The 19,063-nt window shown below is 49.4% G+C and overlaps 1 protein-coding gene across 7 annotated transcripts in view; it reads right to left on the bottom strand.

Annotated features, from left to right (window-relative positions):
* Positions 1-19,063, bottom strand: part of EXOC6B (exocyst complex component 6B) — a 164,915-nt gene that overhangs the window by 44,158 nt on the left and 101,694 nt on the right. For all 7 annotated transcript variants that reach the window (XR_009156410.1, XM_058193846.1, XM_058193848.1 and 4 more), the window contains one exon: positions 4,455-4,596. Coding sequence is in view for 6 of the 7 variants with exons in the window: in XM_058193846.1 (XP_058049829.1) it covers positions 4,455-4,596 (142 nt within the window). In the remaining variant the exon portion in view is untranslated. The remainder of the gene's footprint in view (positions 1-4,454; positions 4,597-19,063) is intronic.

Raw genomic sequence — 19,063 nt, 5'->3', positions numbered from 1 at the left:
AGAGACCCTCCTCTCTGTGAACCATCCCCAGCATATGGTCTCTTGCCAACAGCGGCCATGGCTCATCTCCAGCTTTGGCGCCTCTGCAAAATCAAAGGAGTAATATTTGAAGAGCAATTTCCAGTTTTTGCATTATGAAAGAGCTTGATGGAGACACCTCGTTAAAAAAAAGTGAAATACTGGAAAGCACACGAGCTCCATGGTCAACAAGGCTTCTGTTCAAGAGATCAAGCACTGAATTCCACTTCAATTCACTTTTGCGGGGGGGTCCGACATCACCATTTTTATCACTTTGTACTTCCAATTTTGTTCCCCTGACTCATGAAGTGATAAAAGAGGAAGAGAAGGAGAAGATGTTGACTAGCACATATAATCTTTTATGGGTGTGGAAATATAGTTTGCTGTGTTTCTTCTGCTTTGACATGGACTATGGACTAATCCAGAAGATTCTTCCCAGTTTGGGGCGGAATCGGTGATCCCTCTTGGAGCTAAAGCTGGAGGAGAAGGTTGCATCATGGATTTCCCATCTCTGAAACACTCCAGCCTAGGTTTGGTTGATGGTCTTTATGAGGAACATCTGAGATCTTCTTGGAGCAGCTTGCAGACAGTGGCTCCTTCGTCATTTTTCTCAGCATTTCTGCAGAACCATCTGGCCTTTTCATGGGAGTCCAAGATTTCTGTTTCCCGATGCTTCCTGCCTCGACTGTGTCCGTGATCTTCAAACCCATTTTTCACCAAAATTGTCACCAAAATGACAGCTTGACTTTCAAACCCTACCTCAGCCCAATCTTTCTGGCGACATTATAATTTAACACATGACCCTGGAGGCCCCAAGAGATCTTCAACAGGACCAAGACCTATTTTCAAGAGTTCTCCTTGAGCAAGGTGGAGGAACAAACGGAAACTCCTTCTGCCGCCAGGACCTGCAAAGAGGTTGGGCCAGCGACCACCTCGCTGTCCCTGCCACCCTTGCCCCCCAGACACTGGATCAGACCAGGTGCTTCCCCTTAAGGACCCCAACAAGAGAGGGTGAGGGCATTCCAAAGCCGAGACACTGAGGGGGGTTCAGCTCTCCTGAGAGACAGGAGGAGCCGTGAGGCTTCTCCAAGGAAGCTGAAGGAAGCCAGCCCTGATCAGAGCCAAAAGTGAGCATGGAAGAAGGCTGGAACAAGACAGCCAGTGGGAGGTTGCTTCCGGTTCTGTCCGGGCCTTTAGAAGCAGCAGTAAAAGAGGCGGGAGGCTCCGCCCACCCGCCCGGACATCATGATTGATGATCTGCGCATGCATACACTCCCGTTGCAAACCAGTAGTAAAGGTAACTAGAACCCACCCCTGAAGACGGTTCATGAGTGGTCTCTACAAAAAATGGAGACTTTGCTCCTTGGGCAATCCATTTATCTGCCCTAGAGATGAACCTATAGATCTGAACCGGCATTATGGGATGGAAGAGAGCGAGGGAGACTTTCCCAGACTGTTCCAGAGTCCCTTCTGAGGGATCCAAAGAGGTAGATTTGGGGACCTTGTCTCAGGAGAAAGCCATTCCACGGGACTTCTTCCCACCAGATGCTCTTTCTCCGTCTGCTTGCAAGGCCTCAAGGACAACAGTTCGTTTAGTGACCGTTCGGCGGCACTGAAAAAAAGAGACGCAGGACCATTTTTCACACTTATGACCGTTGCAGCCTCCCTGGGGCCACGGGATTTACATTTGGATGCTTGGCAACTGGTTCATATTTATGACGGTCGCAGCGTCCTGAGGTCACGGGATCCCCTTTGGCCACCTTCTGACAAGGAAGACAAGATCCACTTAACAGCCCTGTTACTAACTTAACTGCGGTTGTCATTCACTTAACAAATGTGGCAAGAAAAGTCGTAAAACAGGGCAGAACTCCCTTAACAAATTTCTCACCCAGCAACATAAATTTTGGGCTCAATTGCGGCCATAAATCAGGGACCCTCCGTACATTACAAAATAGCTGTGAGTTCCTCTGCACTGTGACGTAAAGAAAGCAGCGGTCTGTGGACTGTGATTCCCAGAATTCCTCAGCCGACCACAGGGAAAGAGACATGAGCTGAGCATCTGAATGTCCTGAAGCTTCCTGGGAATCGGAGGCTGAGTTTTCCAAGATCCCTGAATGATTCTTCCTGGGGAAGACAGGAATTCAGTGGGCACCCTTGGAAACCGATGGTGGTCCCTGGCAGAGGCCGTAACTTTTCTTCTGGTTTTCTTAACAGGGGCTGCAACCACCCCGGCGGGATGGCAGAGCCCGAAACCTCCCCTCTTCCAGGCTGGCTCTGAGTTTTAGGCAGGGAAAAGGTTGAACTGCTCCGAAGCCCTTCTTTCTTTCTTTTTTTCCCCCCTGCCTTCCAGAGAAGCTCTGCCTTTCTTTGGCTTGATTTTCCTCCTTCTCGGGGCCTTGGCTGAGGGAAGGCAGATCACGTGGGGCCCTGTGCAAGGGAGACCTTCCTCTGCTGTATTTCAGCGAAGGTATTTCTCCGGTATTTTCCTTCTCCTGCCCAGGGTAACTCAATGAGCTTTTTCAAAAGGCAGCTGGACTTTCCTTTCTTGGTTTCGTTTGAAGACGTTTCGCTTCTCATCCAAGAAGCTTCTTTAGTTCTTCAGTTCAGTTCGGCTCCTCAGAATAGAAGAAGCTTCTTGGATGAAGTCATAAATCCCTTTTTTTTCCCCAGTGCCGTTGCAACTTCAAACGGCCACTAAATGAATGGTCGTAAGTCAAGGACTGCCTCTAGTTCTCCCCCAATCGCATCTTCCCCCTCTCGCCCTTAACAGAGAAACGGGAAGGAAATTATCCACCCTCCCGATCCAACCTGCCCAAAACTCCCGAAACAGCTGCATCCCCGGCCTCCTCTGGGCCTTCCAGCTTCTCCACCTTCTCCTCCTCCTGTCAGCAAAACTCTCTGGGCTGAACCTCCTTCCAGGGGAGCCAGGAAAGGCTTCGAGGTTGGGGGGAATCAGATGCGGATCGATAGGAGAGCCGGGGATGCACATCCGTCTGCCATTAACCTGCCCGAGTGGCATTTGGGGAGGGGGTGGGCCTTGGTTGCCCCCATTGCACAAAGATCAGCTGGAGGATAAATTTCAGTCACGGCATCTTCTCCAGCAGGGGTCCCAGTGCGCTGGCTGGGGAATTCTGGAAGTTGAACTCCACTGGTCTTAAAGGGCCAAGTTTGGAGACCCCTCCTCTAAGGCTCTAGCAAGCCCCTTCTTCCCGAGGCCTCTGGGGCCCCCTGCAAGCTCTTCTCACCACAAGCGGAGGATCTGTTTTGCAGGCCGCATCTGAGAAGACCTCTTTTGGAAGAAGGGACTTATTGCACGAGTGACCAGGCCGAGTCCGAAGGCGGCATCAAACACGTGGTCAGTCTGGAGTCTACGCCCCCAATAAGTGACCTCAGCCCATCCCCCTCAGAAGGCCAGCGGGCCTTCTCGGCTGCCAATTGACCTTGACCGTTAGTAGATCAGATTCGTGTAAACAGGTAGCATGGAATAAACGCAGAGGGCTTTGAACTCTCTCCTGGTTCCTTGGCCCTGCCACTCATTGTGACACAGCCACGTGCCGAGAGGAGGCAGGGAGCCAGGAAAGTCAAAATAGTGGCCACAAGTGGTGCCACTATCTAGGCACATCTTTTTTCACCATAAGCTATAAACACAGAGTAGGGATCCTCTCCTGCCTGGTCCTGCACCCCCAAGGAAAGAGGTGAGGCCACCTGCAGACCCAAGATAAGGGGTTACGCCACAAGGAAGCATCTCCTCCCAAGTGGGATCCTGCGGGTGTTTGGCAGGGCCGGGCAGGGTCCAGCTGAGGTGCGAAGAAGGATGTGGTCAACCTGATGGGTTCAAGAGGAGAGCAGACCAAAGCTCGTCCCCAGGGAATGCAGGTGTGACAATATAATATAAAAAGTTGTGGAGACTCTAGAAAGAGTGCATAGAAGAGCAATAAAGACAGTAAGGGGACTGGAGGCTAAAACATAGGAAGAACGGTTGCAGGATTTGGGTTTGGCTAGTTTAATGAAAAGAAGGACTAGGGGTGACATGATGGCAGTCTTCCAATATCTCAGGGGCTGCCACAAAGAAGAGGGAGTCAAACTATTCTCCAAAGCACCTGAGGGCAGGACAAGAAGCAACAGATGGAAACTAATCGAGGAGAGAAGCAACCTGGAATTAAAGAGAAACTTCCTGACAGTGAGAACAATTAATGAGTGGAATGACTTTCCTCCAGAAGTTGTGGGTGCTCCAACGCTGGACGTTTTTAAGAAGAGATTGGACAGCCACTTGTCTGAAATGGTAGAAGGTCTATTGCTTGATCGGGGGATGGACTAGAAGACCTTCAAGGTCCCTTCCATCCCTGTTCTTCTCTTATATTTTTTAGGCCCCACCACCACCACCTTCTGCTCCCTCCCGTGATTGGCTCTGGAGCCCGAGCGAGGGGCATCCTTACGTTCGCACTCTGCCACATCCAGGCTGAAGAGCTGCAAGGCACCCAGGGACAGCTGTCGGACTTCGGCTTCCAGGAGCTGCTGCATCAGGGAGGTGGAGAGGTGTTTGCAGGCAGACATGCAGGCGGTCTGTGCCACCTTGCCCTGGAAAGCAAAGAGAAAGGCTCCAGGTGAGTCTGGGAGCAGGAGGAGCCCGGGAGAAGAGCCCGCACACCTGGTGTGGCCCCCAGCAGCCCCCTTTCTCAAGCAGATTCCCCACAAGCCATCCCCCCCCATTGTCTCCATTTCATGGAAACAGCTCATCACAATAGGCCCCTCAGAAGAGACAGGAAAGAATGCAAAGCAAAGCCTCCAGACTTAAAACGGCTACCAGAAGGATCCAAATATTCCTGTCAACGCATCCACTGAAAAGCTACAGAAGCCAAACTCCTTTTGGAAGCTCTCTTGAAACGCAGCTCCTGTCTCAGCACCTCCATTAACGGCACTCAGAGAATCAGGTGGTCAAAGGGGAACTTAAAATTGGGGCACACAAGTTTGGGCAGCTCCAGGTCTCCAATCGCATCTGGTGTCTCTACATTGTCTGTATTTGATTCGTTCCTCTCCTCCCAAGAGTCAGGACAAGAGCAATGAGGCGCCATATAAAACTTGCATAGGCAAACCCACTTGCCCCTCCTTACCTCCAAAGAGATCTGAAAATTATCCAAATCATTCAAAAGGGTCGTCTGGAAGAGCCCCAACACTTAGCCCAGGCCGCTGCAGGCGCCAGCCAAGGCTGGGGAGACCCGACACCCAAACTCTCTACAGGGCCCCCAGGGGCCAACCCCTCACTTACCAGCAGTCCTCGACCGACAATGATCCGTTTAGTTTGAAGTTACAACGGCATTGAAAGCATTGACTTATGACCTTTTTCCACACTTAGGGCTACTGCAGCATCCCCACCGTCACATGATCAAAATTCAGGTGCTTGCCAAATGACTCATATTTATGACGGTCGCAGTGTCCCAGGGTTGCAACCTTCTGACCAGCAAAGCCAATGGGGAAACTGCATTTACTTAACGTAATTTAACAACTGCAATTATTCTCTTAACAACTCTGCCGAGGAAGGTCGTAAAATGGGACAAAACTCACTTAACAACTGTCTCATTTAGCAACAGAAATTTGGGGCTCGGTGGTGGTCGTAGGTCGAGCCCTGCCTATACCCACTAGAGGTGAAACGGCTCTGCCATTGTTTGGTGTCGTCCAGCGCTGCTTCCAATTAACTTCAGGCCACGGCTTCTGTGGGCTTCCCCAACGCTCCCTCTCTGCCTCTGAGGCCCAGACACGGTCGGTCTCCTGGCTCTTCCTTCTCAGCAGCACTTCTCATCCAGGGAACCCCACTCGCCCCTCTGACGGCCTCCCCCAATCTAGAGACGCCCTTTACTCCTTCAGTTCTGACTGTCGGCAAATCTAAAAATGTGTGGTTAGCTCCAAACCATCTGCCAAGACCTTCAAGGCCAATTGGTGGGGGAAAATCCCAGAGTTTAATCCCCCCACCCAGAGGGCTTCTCTCCCAGAGTGGGCGTCAGGCCTGCAAAGTCTGCTTCAAGACAGAGAGGAGGATGAAGGTAGCGCCCTCTGCAGCCCGGCACCTGCCTTCTGGGATGGGGCAGCTGCGCTTTGCGCAATGCCAGGAAAGGCATTTGGTCTCTGGCCCAGCCTGAAGCTCAGAGTGGGGCCAAGCCCGTCAAAAGGCCAAAAGGGGACCTCAAAGGAAGGGAAAGGAGCTTCTCGGGTCAGCTGAAGCCAGCGGGAGGATCCGGGAAAGAGGGTTGGACTTTGGAGCTTCCCAAAGATTTCCCTCTTGGAGGTTTATCTGTGCCCTCAGGGTCACCTGAATGGTGCAAATGGGTGTGGAACCTGGGATGACCTCCAAGCGGCCAATGACCAGGTGATAGCAAAGAATACAAATCCTTCCATTCTCCACCTTTCAGACAAAACTGAAGAAGCCTCTTGGACGAGAAGCGAAAGTCCAGTTGCCTTTTGAAAAAGCCCCTTTGGGACAACCGTGACCCGGATGGCAGAGAATCGCCAGAGGTCCTTTCCCTCCACTTAGGGCTCTACCCAGAAACCAGACGGTGCCTGAAGTGGGTGAGCTGCTTCCCTGGACTCGGCGTCAGGAGCCGCTCTGCCTCTGCTCCTCCACCTGCCTCGTCTTGCCTGGAGGAACGTGATCAGCTGAACTCTCCCTGTTGCTCACGACAGATAAATCTTTAGTGATTAATTATGAAGCCTTGGGGGAAATTATGAGGAGGGAGAGGCAGATGCCAAGGAAAACCATCCAGAGAGAGAACACAGAAAGAAAGTGTGAAAGAGATAATAAACTGGGTGAGGCTGATTACATTCCTACAAAAAAAGAAGAAGGGAATTCCAATTTTTCCTGTGATTAAAAGCAACAAAGGGGGGAAATGGAGAGGGGGGGATGGAAGGAGAGAGAGACAGAGAGAGGGGGCAAGAAGGAAAGAGAGGGAGGAAAGGACACAGAGAGGGAGGGAGGGAAGGAGAGAGAGACAGAGAGAGAGAGAGAGAGAGGGAAGGAAGGAGAGAGAGACAGAGGGAGGGAGGGAAGGAGAGACAGAGAGAGAAAGAGAAGGAAGGAAGGAGAGAGAGACAGAGGGAGGGGAGGGAAGGAGAGACAGAGACAGAGGGAGGGAGGGAGGGAGAGAGACAGAGTGGGGGAAGGGAAGGAGAGAGAGGGAGGAAGGGAAGAAGACAGAGACAGAAAGGGAGGGAGAGAGGGAAGGAGGAGGAGAGAGAGAGACATAGAGAGAGAGAGAGAGAGGGAAGGAGAAACACACACACACACACACACACAGAGAGAGAGAGAGAGAGAGAGAGAGAGAGAGAGAAGGAACAAGAAAAGCATATGTCTATTGAAGCCACAACTGGAACCAGAGCTATTAAGGAGAAAAGAAGATGGCCAGACCCAGAGAATGATCTTGGGGTGACCTGTGAGAGGTGGAGGCTCCACAGCTTCCGCTAGAAGCTCGAAAGGCAGGTCTGAAGATCTAGAAAACCTGCCTTTCAAGGGAGCAGCCATGTTGGTATTTTTGCAGTAAAAAAAGCCAAAGCCATTTCAATTTGGGGGGGGGGGGGCTCTCCATCCACGTCTTCAGGTCTATGGACTGAGAACGGGAGGCGTCTGCAGCCACACAAGCTACGCAAAGCCCAGTCTAGGAACAGGGTCAGCTAGAAGCCTCCAAGCCAGAAGCGGCTCCCAAAGGTAGAACCGTGAATCAAAGAGATGCTGAGACGGTAGAAGAAGCGCAACCTAGGACTAAGGAGAAATTGCTGATAGTGGAAACAATAAACCAGTGTAACGTCTTGCCTCCAGAAGCTGCAGTTGCTCCATGGCTGAGATCGGACAACCCTTGGTCTGAAATACTTTAGGGCAACTTTAAATCTGGCGGACTTCAACTTCCAGAATTCCCCAAGCAGATTTGCTGGCTGGGATAATAGGCTTAAAGTTGCCAAGGTTGGAGATCCCTGCTTTAGGGTCTGCTGCTGTTGGCCTAGACGACCTCCAAGGTCCCTTCCTACTCTGTTGTTCTGTTATTCTGTTTACATAGAGGGCGGCAGCTTCCTTTCTTACTTTGGTCCCGGTTTCCTAGAATTTTTTGGTAAACACTCAAAGAATTCAGCAATTCCAAAGTGTCCTTTTCTCTCCCTGATGGACTCGGCTGGAGGCCCCAGGAGGAGAGTCTAGGATTTCTGTCAGAAGAAATTGTGTGTCGCTCTCCATCAGACGGAGAAGGCTACAGCAACTCAGGCAAAGGGCTCGACCTGCAGTTTGATATTTGATTGGAAAATGCAAGCAGAGCGAAAAGGAGCTCTTTCCAGAAGTTTTAGGTCCTCTGGACAATGGGACCATGAGTGGCTGGCCTGGTGCTTCTATAGATAAGGCCATCTTCACATCCCCCGCGGGAAGTTCGGGCCACAACAGGCCAGTGTGCCGCTGAAAAGGCCACAAAACGTAGCTGAGACTTTCAAGGGTGGAAGAAGGCTCAACTGCTCTCCTGGAATTCAAGCCTTTGAAGTCTATTTTCAATGCTAATGAAGCCTTGGGGGCAAAAAAACCCAAACAAACCCTTTTAATTATCCTTACTACTTACAATGTTTTAGATGAATGAAACTTTCTTCTCTTTGCCAGGTAAAATTAGTGCTTTATTCTAAATAGACATAATACCTTCTCATCTCCAAAAAGCCAGGAGGACAATAAAGGAAGCAATTTCAAAAGGAGAAAATAAAACCACAATTCCTTTATTCTATTCCAGTGAGAGGAAACTACGGAAGGACTGAATAATCCTGGAAAGGGCTGCAGAATTCTGATCTGGCACCCTGAAATCCAGGAGACGTTTGGACAAGCCTTCCCATCAGCGCTGGAGGAGAAATCTTTCAGGGTGCCATCACCCGCCAGCGAAGGTCCCTCGTCCTGAACACAAACCACAACATTTGTGATGTGTTTCATGCGTTTCAAGAGATCGACCGAGAGGAGAGATGGCAGCCTCTCATGTCACTCTTGCTTAGAACAAAACGCAGAGGCGTTTTGCGTCTGGAAATGAAGACGATCGCTCCATTTCTCCATGAAGGACCCAACGGCTGTCAACGTGCCCTTCAACACTCATCCCGAGGCCTCACTTGGCACTGTACAGGACTTAACAGAACAGAATAACAGGTCTTCTACTTCAGGGGTCTTCAACCTTGGCAACTTTGACTTGTGGACTTCAACTCCCAGAATCCCTCAGCCAGCTTTGCTTTGCTTTGCTGACTGAGGAATTCTGGGAGTTGAAGTCCATAAGTCTTAAAGTTGCCAAGGTTGGAGACCCCTGAACTAGTCCAACCCTCTGCTTAAGCAGGAGATCCTCTACCGTTCCAGACAGTTGAGGGCAGCAGCAGGTCACCTGGACATCTCTCCAAAACCTGAATGCTCCATTCTGCTAATGACGGAGGAATTCACTTTGGTCTGGCTTGACTTCAAACTCATTGAGAAGCATTCCTTCAGCACAGGGTGGTGGTTTCACGACAAGCATGAGAAATGATGGGGAAAGTGAATTGTGTAGATGAATCAACTTGCACGGGACACAAAACGGTCAAACTAGCCTCTCCTACTCAAGCAACCAGGACGCGGATAATTTATCACTTAATTGTGGCTGTTCTTACAGGTCAGGTGACTCCCAGGAGCAGAAAATTCAGGACAGACAAAAACTCTGCATCCGTCTTAATGTGGGTGATGTAGGTGATGTATCGCAGCTGGATTGTTTTCAGAAACAAACAAGGGGCGTTCTTTTTTTCCACAAATGTAGAAACGGAAATGTGGCGATGTCTGGCTGCTTTAATAAAATTACACAACTTGGTGGGATCCTAAGGAGACACCGCAGTTTGGTGGCCATTTCTGACTTTTTGTCTCCTTTAAATTTATATTGTACAGAGAAAGGAGGAAGAAGTCTAACTTTCACACTGTTGCAAAGACCGCAAAGGTGGCAGGGAGGGAGATTTGGGGTGGATTGGGAACTTCTGTTTCCAAAGAAGAAAGCACCCCCATGGCCCCTGAACCCACCTTCCAGATCAGGCTCCAAGGATCTTCTAATGAACGCCAGGGATGCCAAGGAAATTCTTATTGTCAGATTACATGTTTGCACAAGATGATGTTCCTATTTCTTCTACACCTATTTTTTTTTAAAAAAAATCAGGGTACAGGCAGAGTTTCTTTCCCGCTTGGCTTATGTATCAACCAACATGTGTGTTTCACTGCCTGACTGCACGTGGGGTTGACAAAGACGGCCTCTTTTCCATCTTGAAGCAAAGAGCTTTCAAAGCCCCCTGGGAGGAGGGCTGCATGTCAGGGGTCCTTGCTCTGGTCCAGGCAGAAGTGGACTCGCAGGATCCAATTTGGGTCAGTCACTGGGACCAGGGAACTTTCGGAGTCGTGCTGGAGCCCAGCCTCAGGGAGCTTCTCTCTCCTTGGAACCTGTGCCCGCATTCAGGTAGAGAGGAGGTCCCTGAGGATGGGCTCCGGCTCAGAAGACCAAAGCTCTGGTCCCCGTGACTGACCCAGATTGGATCCCACAACATTTTCCTGGGACACGTACATTTGCCTTCATCTCCTTGGCTGGTGGCCTATGGTTAGTAGAAGACATTCTTTCCCTGGCCAGAAGAAGGAACCCCTCCCCATCTTCTTTCTGCCCCCAAGCAGAGCCGCGTAACTCTGATTGGGCCAAACAGCTTTCAGTTGTGGTGCCTGCTGTGGGAACAGCCCCTCCCCAGCTAAGATCCGAGTGGCCCTCACCCCGAAAGCCTCTGGGAGGGGATTGAAGGCATGTCGCTCCCTCAAGCGCCCACACCAGGTGGTTAGGTGAGTTCAATCAGAATAGAACTGGAAGGGACCTTGGAGGTCTTCTAGTCCAGCCTCGTGCTCAAGCAGGAGATCCTATTCCATTTCAGACAGGTGATTCTCCAGCCTCTTCTTAAAAGCCTCCAGTGTTGAAGCATCCACAACTTCTGTTCCACTGGTTCATTGTCCTCACTGTTCGGAAGTTTCTCCTTAATGCTCTCCTTGATTAGTTCCAATGGAGTGTTTTCTTATTGTTAGTTTGGGGCCAATTTCATTACTGGGGTTATTGTAATTTTCTTTTTTTCTTTTTTTTTCATTTACATTTATATCCCGCCCTTCTCCGAAGACTCAGGGCGGCTTACAGTGTATAAGGCAATAGTCTCATTCTATTTGTATATTTACAAAGTCAACTTATTGCCCCCCCAACAATCTGGGTCCTCATTTTACCTACCTTATAAAGGATGGAAGGCTGAGTCAACCTTGGGCCTGGTGGGATTCAAGCCTGCAGTAATTGCAGGCTACTGTGTTCTAATAACAGGCTATCTTACAGCCTGAGCCACCACGGCCCTGAGAGATGTCTATGGAGATTCTCAACCATTCAGGGTCATGGTTGTCTCAAAGGTGCTTTTTCCAAAAGGCTACTGGACCTTCTTGGGTTTTTTCCCTTTGAAAACGTTTCACTTCTTATCCAGGAAGCTTCTTCAGTTCAAAGAAGAAAAACTGAAGAAACGTCTTGGATGAGAAGCAAAATATTTTTTTAAAAAAATCAAGGAAGTCCAGTTGCCTGTTGGAAAAAGCGCCTTTGAGATGAGCCACCAGAGGTGCAAGAGATGAGTGAAGAATTTCCTGGAGAACAGAAGAACAGATCGGTCTCCACCCTTGCGTCTTGCTGAAGAGCCAATGGCCATTTCTGGACAACTGGCCAAAGAGCGAACAAAACAACCTCTGAATTCTGTTCTTGATCAGCCCTTCTGGAGCTTCCATGAAACAGCTAACACGGGAGAAACACAAATTCACAAAAGTTTCCTGGAAATCCTTAGGATGTGTCCATCCAAGACTATCACAAAACAGCACAAACTCATTAAGTGGATAATGGCTTCAGCCACAGCTTCACTTTTAAGAGTTGCACACGGCCAACGCTTTGAAACCTGCGGAGTCCTGGAGCTTCGGCAGATGTCCCTAAATAAAGCCAGGCGCCTCATTCACTGACTTTCACAATCATTTAGGAGTAAAAGTATAAACCTTGATCGAACTTTCCTGAAAACAGGAAGCGACTGCATGGACTCTCAGTCCTATTTATGTGTTGTAGAAGTGCTGGGAGATATTGATGCGCTCTGCAAATCTGTATTTTTCTTAGGCACTTCCAAAAGGGAAGAGTAGTCAGAGTAGTATCTTAATCTTAATCAGAATAGGGCCGGAAGGGACCTTGGAGGTCTTCTAGTCCAACCCCCTTTTCAAGCAGAAGACCCTATATCAGGGATGTCAAACTCATCAGGGCGGCGTCACGTGACGTATCAGGACTTTTTCCCCTTTGCTAAACTAGGCATGGGCAGGGCCAGCATGTGATGCCTCTGGCCTGCGGGGTGGGAGTTCAACAGCCCTGCCCTCGATCATTTCGGACAAATGGCTGTCCAGTCTCTCCTTAACAGCCTCCAGTGATGGGGCACCCACAGCTTCTGGAGGCAAACAGATCCACTGGTTAATCATTCTCCCTGTTAAGATGTTTCTCCTTAATTCCAGGTTGCTTCTGAGTTTCCATCCATTGTTTCTTGTCCTGGAGCTTTAGAAAATAGGTTGACCCCCCCTCTTCTTTGTGGCAGCCCCTCAAATACTGGAAGACTGCTATCGTGCCACCCCCTTTTCTCTAGACTGTCCACACCCAATTCCTGCAACCGTTCTTTGTATGCTCTTTTGTTCTGAACAAGCTCCTCAGCCGGAGGAACTGGAGAACCCAAAGCTTGGATTGTCGTCATCCACATTTATTTATTATTTATTTATTTATTTATTGTTTATATTTATATACCGCCCTATCTCCCAAAGGACTCAGGGCGGTTTACAGGCATTTAAAAAGACAAAAAATACAATAAATACAATTCTAAAAACAATTAAAAAACTTATTCAAAAGCCTTAATTAAAAATATAAAAATTAAAACCCAAGATAAAACCCACAAACTAAAATCTAACTCAGATTGATGGCTGAATGATGGCTTGTCCATCCCTTTCCCTGCAGGGAATTCTGCAGAAGGCACCACAACGCAAGCACTGGACAGCTAATTATGAATTCCTCTTCTGATGGAAAACGTGTGAGGTGAATATTGAAGAGTGGGACCTTCCCGTGCTGGGGATAACGGGCAGGAAGCTTCCAATTCTGAGGGGATGATCCTGGACTGGGCCATCCAGGGTGGATTACTCTGCCTGACCGAGGCCTCAAAGGATCTGCCACGGTCCCAAGCGCTTAAGAGCAAAGACCCGGGCATGTCGACAGCCAGAGGTAGAGCATGAGAAAACAGAGGAAGAGGCCAATTTCCTGCAGTTACTTGAAATGCAACAAGCTGGACTTGAACAGGGCAAGAGGCACATCAGCTATGAAATACGGCTCTCAAACCTCAAGACTCCTGGAATCCAACCATCATAAATCTTTGTTCTGTAGAGCTGTTATTTTGGAATTCACACTGTTTTATAGTTTGGGTGTCTGATTTATGGCTCGGCTTTTGTGTTCTCTCACTCCATGGGATCTTCTGGCTTTGACCTTCAGGTATGTTGCTGCTGGCTACCGTGTGCTCTCTCAGCCAGGGCTTCGGGGCCTCCTTCTTCTGCTCCTTTCATTTTGTCTGGAGCTCCTGACCTGGGCACCTCTTCACTCTATTTTATCAGCCATTGAGTTTCTTTGGGTGCATCTGCCAAGCCAGCTGTTTTCTTAGCACCATTTTCTCTGTTTGGCTAGTGCTGCTTTCTCCACGGTCTTTTTTTTCCTTTCTGAGTGAGGCTTATCTAAAATTAGTACACCAATCCGTGTTCTAGGGCCCAGTGTGCTAATTAACTTACTTCCTGTCTTGTCAACTTCATTATTTTCCCCATGTTCTCCTAGGCTGGAGACTAAAACATACGATAAATGGTTGCAGGAATTGGGTATATCTAGTTTAATGAAAAGGACTGGGGAGACATGGTATCAAGTCTTCCAATATTTGGGGGGCTGCCATATTTTCGAAAGCACCCGAAGGCAGGATAAGAAGCAACGGATGGAAATTAAGCAAGGAGAAAAGCAACTAGAATTAAGGAGAAATTTCCCGACAGGGAGAACAATTAATCAGTGGAAGGACTTGCCTTCAGAAGTTGTGGGTTCTCCATCACTGGAAGCTTTCAAGAAGGGATTGGACAATCATTTGTCTAATATAGTCTAAGGTCTCCTGGTTGAGCAGGGGGTTGGACTAGAAGACCTCCAAGGTCCCTTCTAAATCTATTATTCTGATTCTTGCTTAGGTATGCCACAAACTGGCCTACAATTTCCCATTGTTTATACTTTTGTTGAGCTAACGGTTCTTGCCAGTGGGTGAGTTTGAGTGAAATATACGGTAGTTTTTCTCCCAAACAGCAAAAGTAACATGGCATAGCTCCAGACCACATCTCCATCAAAATATCCGCTGACAGCCTCCTGGGAATACATAAATATGTACACACAAAATACTGACAAAGAGAGAGGAGAATTCTACTGTTGAATTACACTCTTCCCCTGAGGGGGGGTCATTTATTTTATTGTAATGACCATCCATCCCCTGCAGAAATTATCCACTTTGATCTTGGCTCTCTACTCTGTAGATCACACCCACACGAGAGACGGAGACTCTCTGCACACACGGTTTGTTTCCCGTTGCTTCCATCGGCACAGGGGTCGTAGTGGTGACACCTGTTTTAAAACTGGGGTGGTCTTCCCCATCCCTGTGCTACTAAGCTCCGTTGAGTTGCCCAGCCCAGCCCAGCCCAACATAAGCACCCCCACACAATCAGTTGCAGTGGCTGCTGCCATCATCATCCCTCGGCAAAATGGAAGCTGCCGATCTTCAGACATGGAGGAGCCCACTGGGTTAAGGGGGAAGGAGGTGGCCATCATTGCCTTCTTTTTACCATCAACACCAAGGAAGGACAGTCTACAGCCCAGGGTGGCCACCATGGCAACTTTACGACCTGTGGAATTCAACTCCCAGGATTCCTAAGACAGATTTGCTGCCTCAGGAATTCTGGGAGTTGAAGTCCACAGTCATAAAGGGGCCTTGGCTGCCCACTCCTGCTGTAACCCATTCCCCACAAATCCTGAGAAACAACCAGGGCTGGAAACTTCTGATTTCATTTACATTTCTGTCTGCTCTGGGTGGGTGATCGATTGAGCCTGTAGGTCCCAAAGGAGAAGCAATCACAAGAAAAAGGCCATTTCTGTCCTGCCCAGAAAATACACCGACTCAGAGTAAATGTGTTAACAATTAGAGGATTAGGGACAAAGCCGCCTTGTTAATTAGAGAACCTTGTTATTAAAGGCCTCATTAAGAGCTACTGAAATTGAACCGCTGTTAAAAGAAAGGTCCATTAATTCCACTTCTCGGCCAGGGTCACCCTGCTGCTACCTACCCCAGCAAAGCCGGAAAGAAAGGACTGCTAAGAGGATGATTAAGAGAAACAGAGCCAGCTCTGATCTTCTCAAACGATCAGAATAGAGCTGGAAGGGATCTGGGAGGTCTTCTAGTCCAACCCCCTTGCTCAGGCTGGAGACTCTCTACCATTTCAGACAAATGGTTGTCCAGTCTTCCAGTGATGGAGCACTTACAACTTCTGAAGGCAAGCTGTTGCAGAGGTCAACTGTCCTCACTTTCATCCTTTGTTTCTTCTCCTGCCTGGGGGGGGGGGGTTGGAGATTAGGTTGACCCCTCCTCTTTGTGGCAGCCCTCAAATACAGCTATCATGTCCCCCCAGGCCTTCTTTTCTTTTTCTTTTTCTTTTCTTCTTTTCCATGCCCAGTTCCTGCAACCATCCTCCATATGTTTTCCTTTCCAGAGCCTTAACCGTCTTTGTTGCTCTTCTCACTCGATTGTCTGTGCCAGACGTGCAAGCGAGGAAGAGTGCGGTCCCAAGTCTCTCTTACATGCTCCCATCACATGGGAGGTTGGCAGATCCAAAGGAAAACCAAGTCAGGGAGGTTTGACAGTTAGTAGAACAAATAAATGGATTAAAAAAAACAGCTTGGGCCTAAGAAGTCACCCGTCCTATCCTTGTATCTCCAAGAATTTCCAAAGTGGCCTCTTGAGAAGTGAAGCACAGCCTGAATTGTGGCGTCATCTGAGCCATTCTTCACTGGTTCTTGCGTCAGAATGCTATGGGTTATTAAATACTGTAAAGGCTTCGATGAAATCAAAATATACTTTATCCATACCGTTCCCAGAATCTGCTATGGACGTTAGCCACCCTTAGACGTCAAACAAGCCAGATATCAGGAAATCCAGTCAAATGAAGAGGAAGGGAGGCAGTGCAAGATCCGATGATGTGGAGAGACCTGAGCCCACAGAGAGGCCAAGAGTCGGACACGACTGAACGGATAGCATCATTGTGACTATCATCCCCTTGGATACCTTGTAAGGATCACACCTGAATAACAGAATAACAGAATTTGAAGGGACCTTGGAGGTCTTCCAGTCCAGCCCCCTGTTCAAGTAGGAGACCCTCTAGCATTTCAGACAAATGGTTCTCTTAAAAACCTCCAATGATGCAGCATCCACAATTTCTGAAGGCAAGCTGTTCCACTGGTTAGTTCTTCTCTGACTGTCAGGAAATTCCTCCTTCGTTCCAGGTTGCTTCTCTCCCTGACTGGTTTCCATCCGTTGCTTCTTCTCCTGCCTTCTGGTGCTTTGGAGAATAGGTTGACACCCCACCCCCACCCCCTCTTCTTTGGGGCAGCCCCTCAGATACTGGAAGCCTGCTAGTGTAGCCTAGGATTGCATTGGCTTTTTTGGCAGCTGCAGCACACTGCCAGCTCATATTTAAGTGACTGTCCACCAAGACTCCAAGATCCCCCAACCTCACAGTTGTATCAAGCACCAACTCGTCTATCCCTCAGGTGAGACCCTCTCTGAAGACCACAGGGCTTATCCTGGGCAAAGGAGCAGCCATTTTCTCCAGGAATGGCCATGCCTGCCTTATGCCACACAGGAAACACATTCGCTCCCCTCATTTGGGCCTTGGCATCTTCAGCTCCTGCTGAAAGGGTTCCCGTGGCGAACTCACCCAGGCTGGGCCCACAAGCACCAACTCTTGAGAAGAGTTGTGGAGAAAGCCCAGGTGGAGATGCCCACGAGGCAGTTCCTGGCCGGAAGAGAGTTTAAAAGGAGGGAAAAGGAGAGGGACCGGTTGAGGATTTCTTTCTTAGAGGGAAATTACATCCTGGGTACTTTCTTGCCGGGCCATTCGGAGCGTCTGGAAGCCTCCGGCTCTTCCCTTTGAGAAGACCCTCTGCCGGGGGTCACATGTGCTTTGCTGAAACCGAGCATTTCCGTTTCTCTGCTTCCCATTTGGGGCCTTTGATTCCTCTGGTCTTCCGAGAGGCGGGAGGGGCACCCAGCAGTTGCACTCTCTGATCCGCCCCTCCCCCCAGCCTCTTTCAGGAAGCAAGGAAAACTTCCAGAAAACCTGCCACCCAGCTCCAAAGCGGACTCTGCCCGACAGGTGCCCGCCGGGCGGCTTTGCCAACCAAGCCGGAGAGATTGCTCGGTGAAGTTGAGGGGTCTGGGAAAAGATAAGACCTCCTACGTTCCCTTCTCAAGGTGCCCCTCTCACGAAGGATGCCCCAGGAGGGCAGGGATGGTCTGAGGGGTAGGCAGAGGCACCCACTGCCCATTGGATACAGGTGGTCTTCCACTTGCCATTTAGGAACAGTTCGACGTTAGAACGGCACTGAACAAGTGACTGAGGGCATTTTTCACTCTTATGACCGTTGCGGCAGCCCCATCATCACGTGATCAAAATTCAGATGTTTGGCAACTGACTCGTGCATGATCACATTGGTGACCCTCTGACAAGCAAAGTCAATGAAGGAGACAGGGTCACTTAAGTAAAACCAAGTTACTAACTGAGCAACCACAGTGATTCACTTAACAGCCGCGGCAAGAAAGGTCATAAAAGGAGGCAAAATTCGCTGAGCAAACATCTTAGCAAGATAAATTTTGTGCTCAGTTGTGGTCGTAGGTGGAGGACTCCCCGTACACTGGGAGGAAAACCGGAAGGGGCCAGCAGCATCTTCCCACTCCTGCTCTGTGCAGGACCTGGAAGGGCTGAGAAGCCGCCCGGTGATGGGGCCCTTGGACCACCTTTGCCTTCCCTCTGGATCACCTGTGCCTGAGAGTCCTCGAGACACTTGAAAAACAGGAGAGCCTGACAGCTGCATTCCCACCAATGGGGTTCCATTTGTCCGAAGGGCCCCCAAAGCAAAGAAACCAGGCCGGTAAGAGGAACCGGAGCATCTGCTGAATTAAGTTGCGCTGCCTGGATAACAACTCAGCAACACAAAGCCAGTTCCTCATTTAAGGACCTCTTCCTGACATGGGGTGGGGGGGCCCTCAGGAGGAATGCAGCCAAGCACACCCACCCACCCACCCACCCCAATCAGAAACCAGCATTTCTTGTCTCGATCACAGAAGCAAAAAGAAGGCAGCCCTCTTTACACAATTTCTCTGCTTCTTCATGAAACAACCTTCCGTCCACGGAGAGATTTCCCGTGACCTAGTCTGCCGGAGAGATTGCCTTCTGCTCCGGGAATCCCCCGGCTGCAGCGATCACCTACGACACGCAATGTGAGGATGCAACAGCCACCATGCAGGACACACAGGCGGAAGGCAGCAGAACACATCCAAGGAGACCAGCTAGCGGTTAAAAGGCCCCCTGGAAACGCCACTCAGAAGAGTCCCCGCCCTGCCAGAGAGAAGTTCCCTGGGCTCTAGCACGAGTCCAAAAGCTCGGAAAGCAAAACCTCTGGACCCAAATTGGATCCTGCACAAGGAAAATCCTTCATCTCAGGACACAAAGTCAACCGTGGTTTCAAATGAGGAACTGTGAGCATCCTAGACCAAGCCAAATCCAAAAATGCTAGGGAATCCCTGGAGGTTTGGCGTTCAGACGTATCAGCCCAAAGCACATGCATAGAAATAATGCGTACTTGCACCCCATTCAAAAGAAACAATGGAAAAACGCTACGGGGGAAAGCAAAAG

The sequence above is a fragment of the Ahaetulla prasina genome, chromosome 8, assembly GCF_028640845.1.
Source record: "Ahaetulla prasina isolate Xishuangbanna chromosome 8, ASM2864084v1, whole genome shotgun sequence".
NCBI classification, from domain to species: domain Eukaryota; kingdom Metazoa; phylum Chordata; class Lepidosauria; order Squamata; family Colubridae; genus Ahaetulla; species Ahaetulla prasina.
The sequence above is the reverse complement of the archived record's forward strand: the minus strand, read 5'-3'. Positions and strand labels throughout refer to the sequence as shown.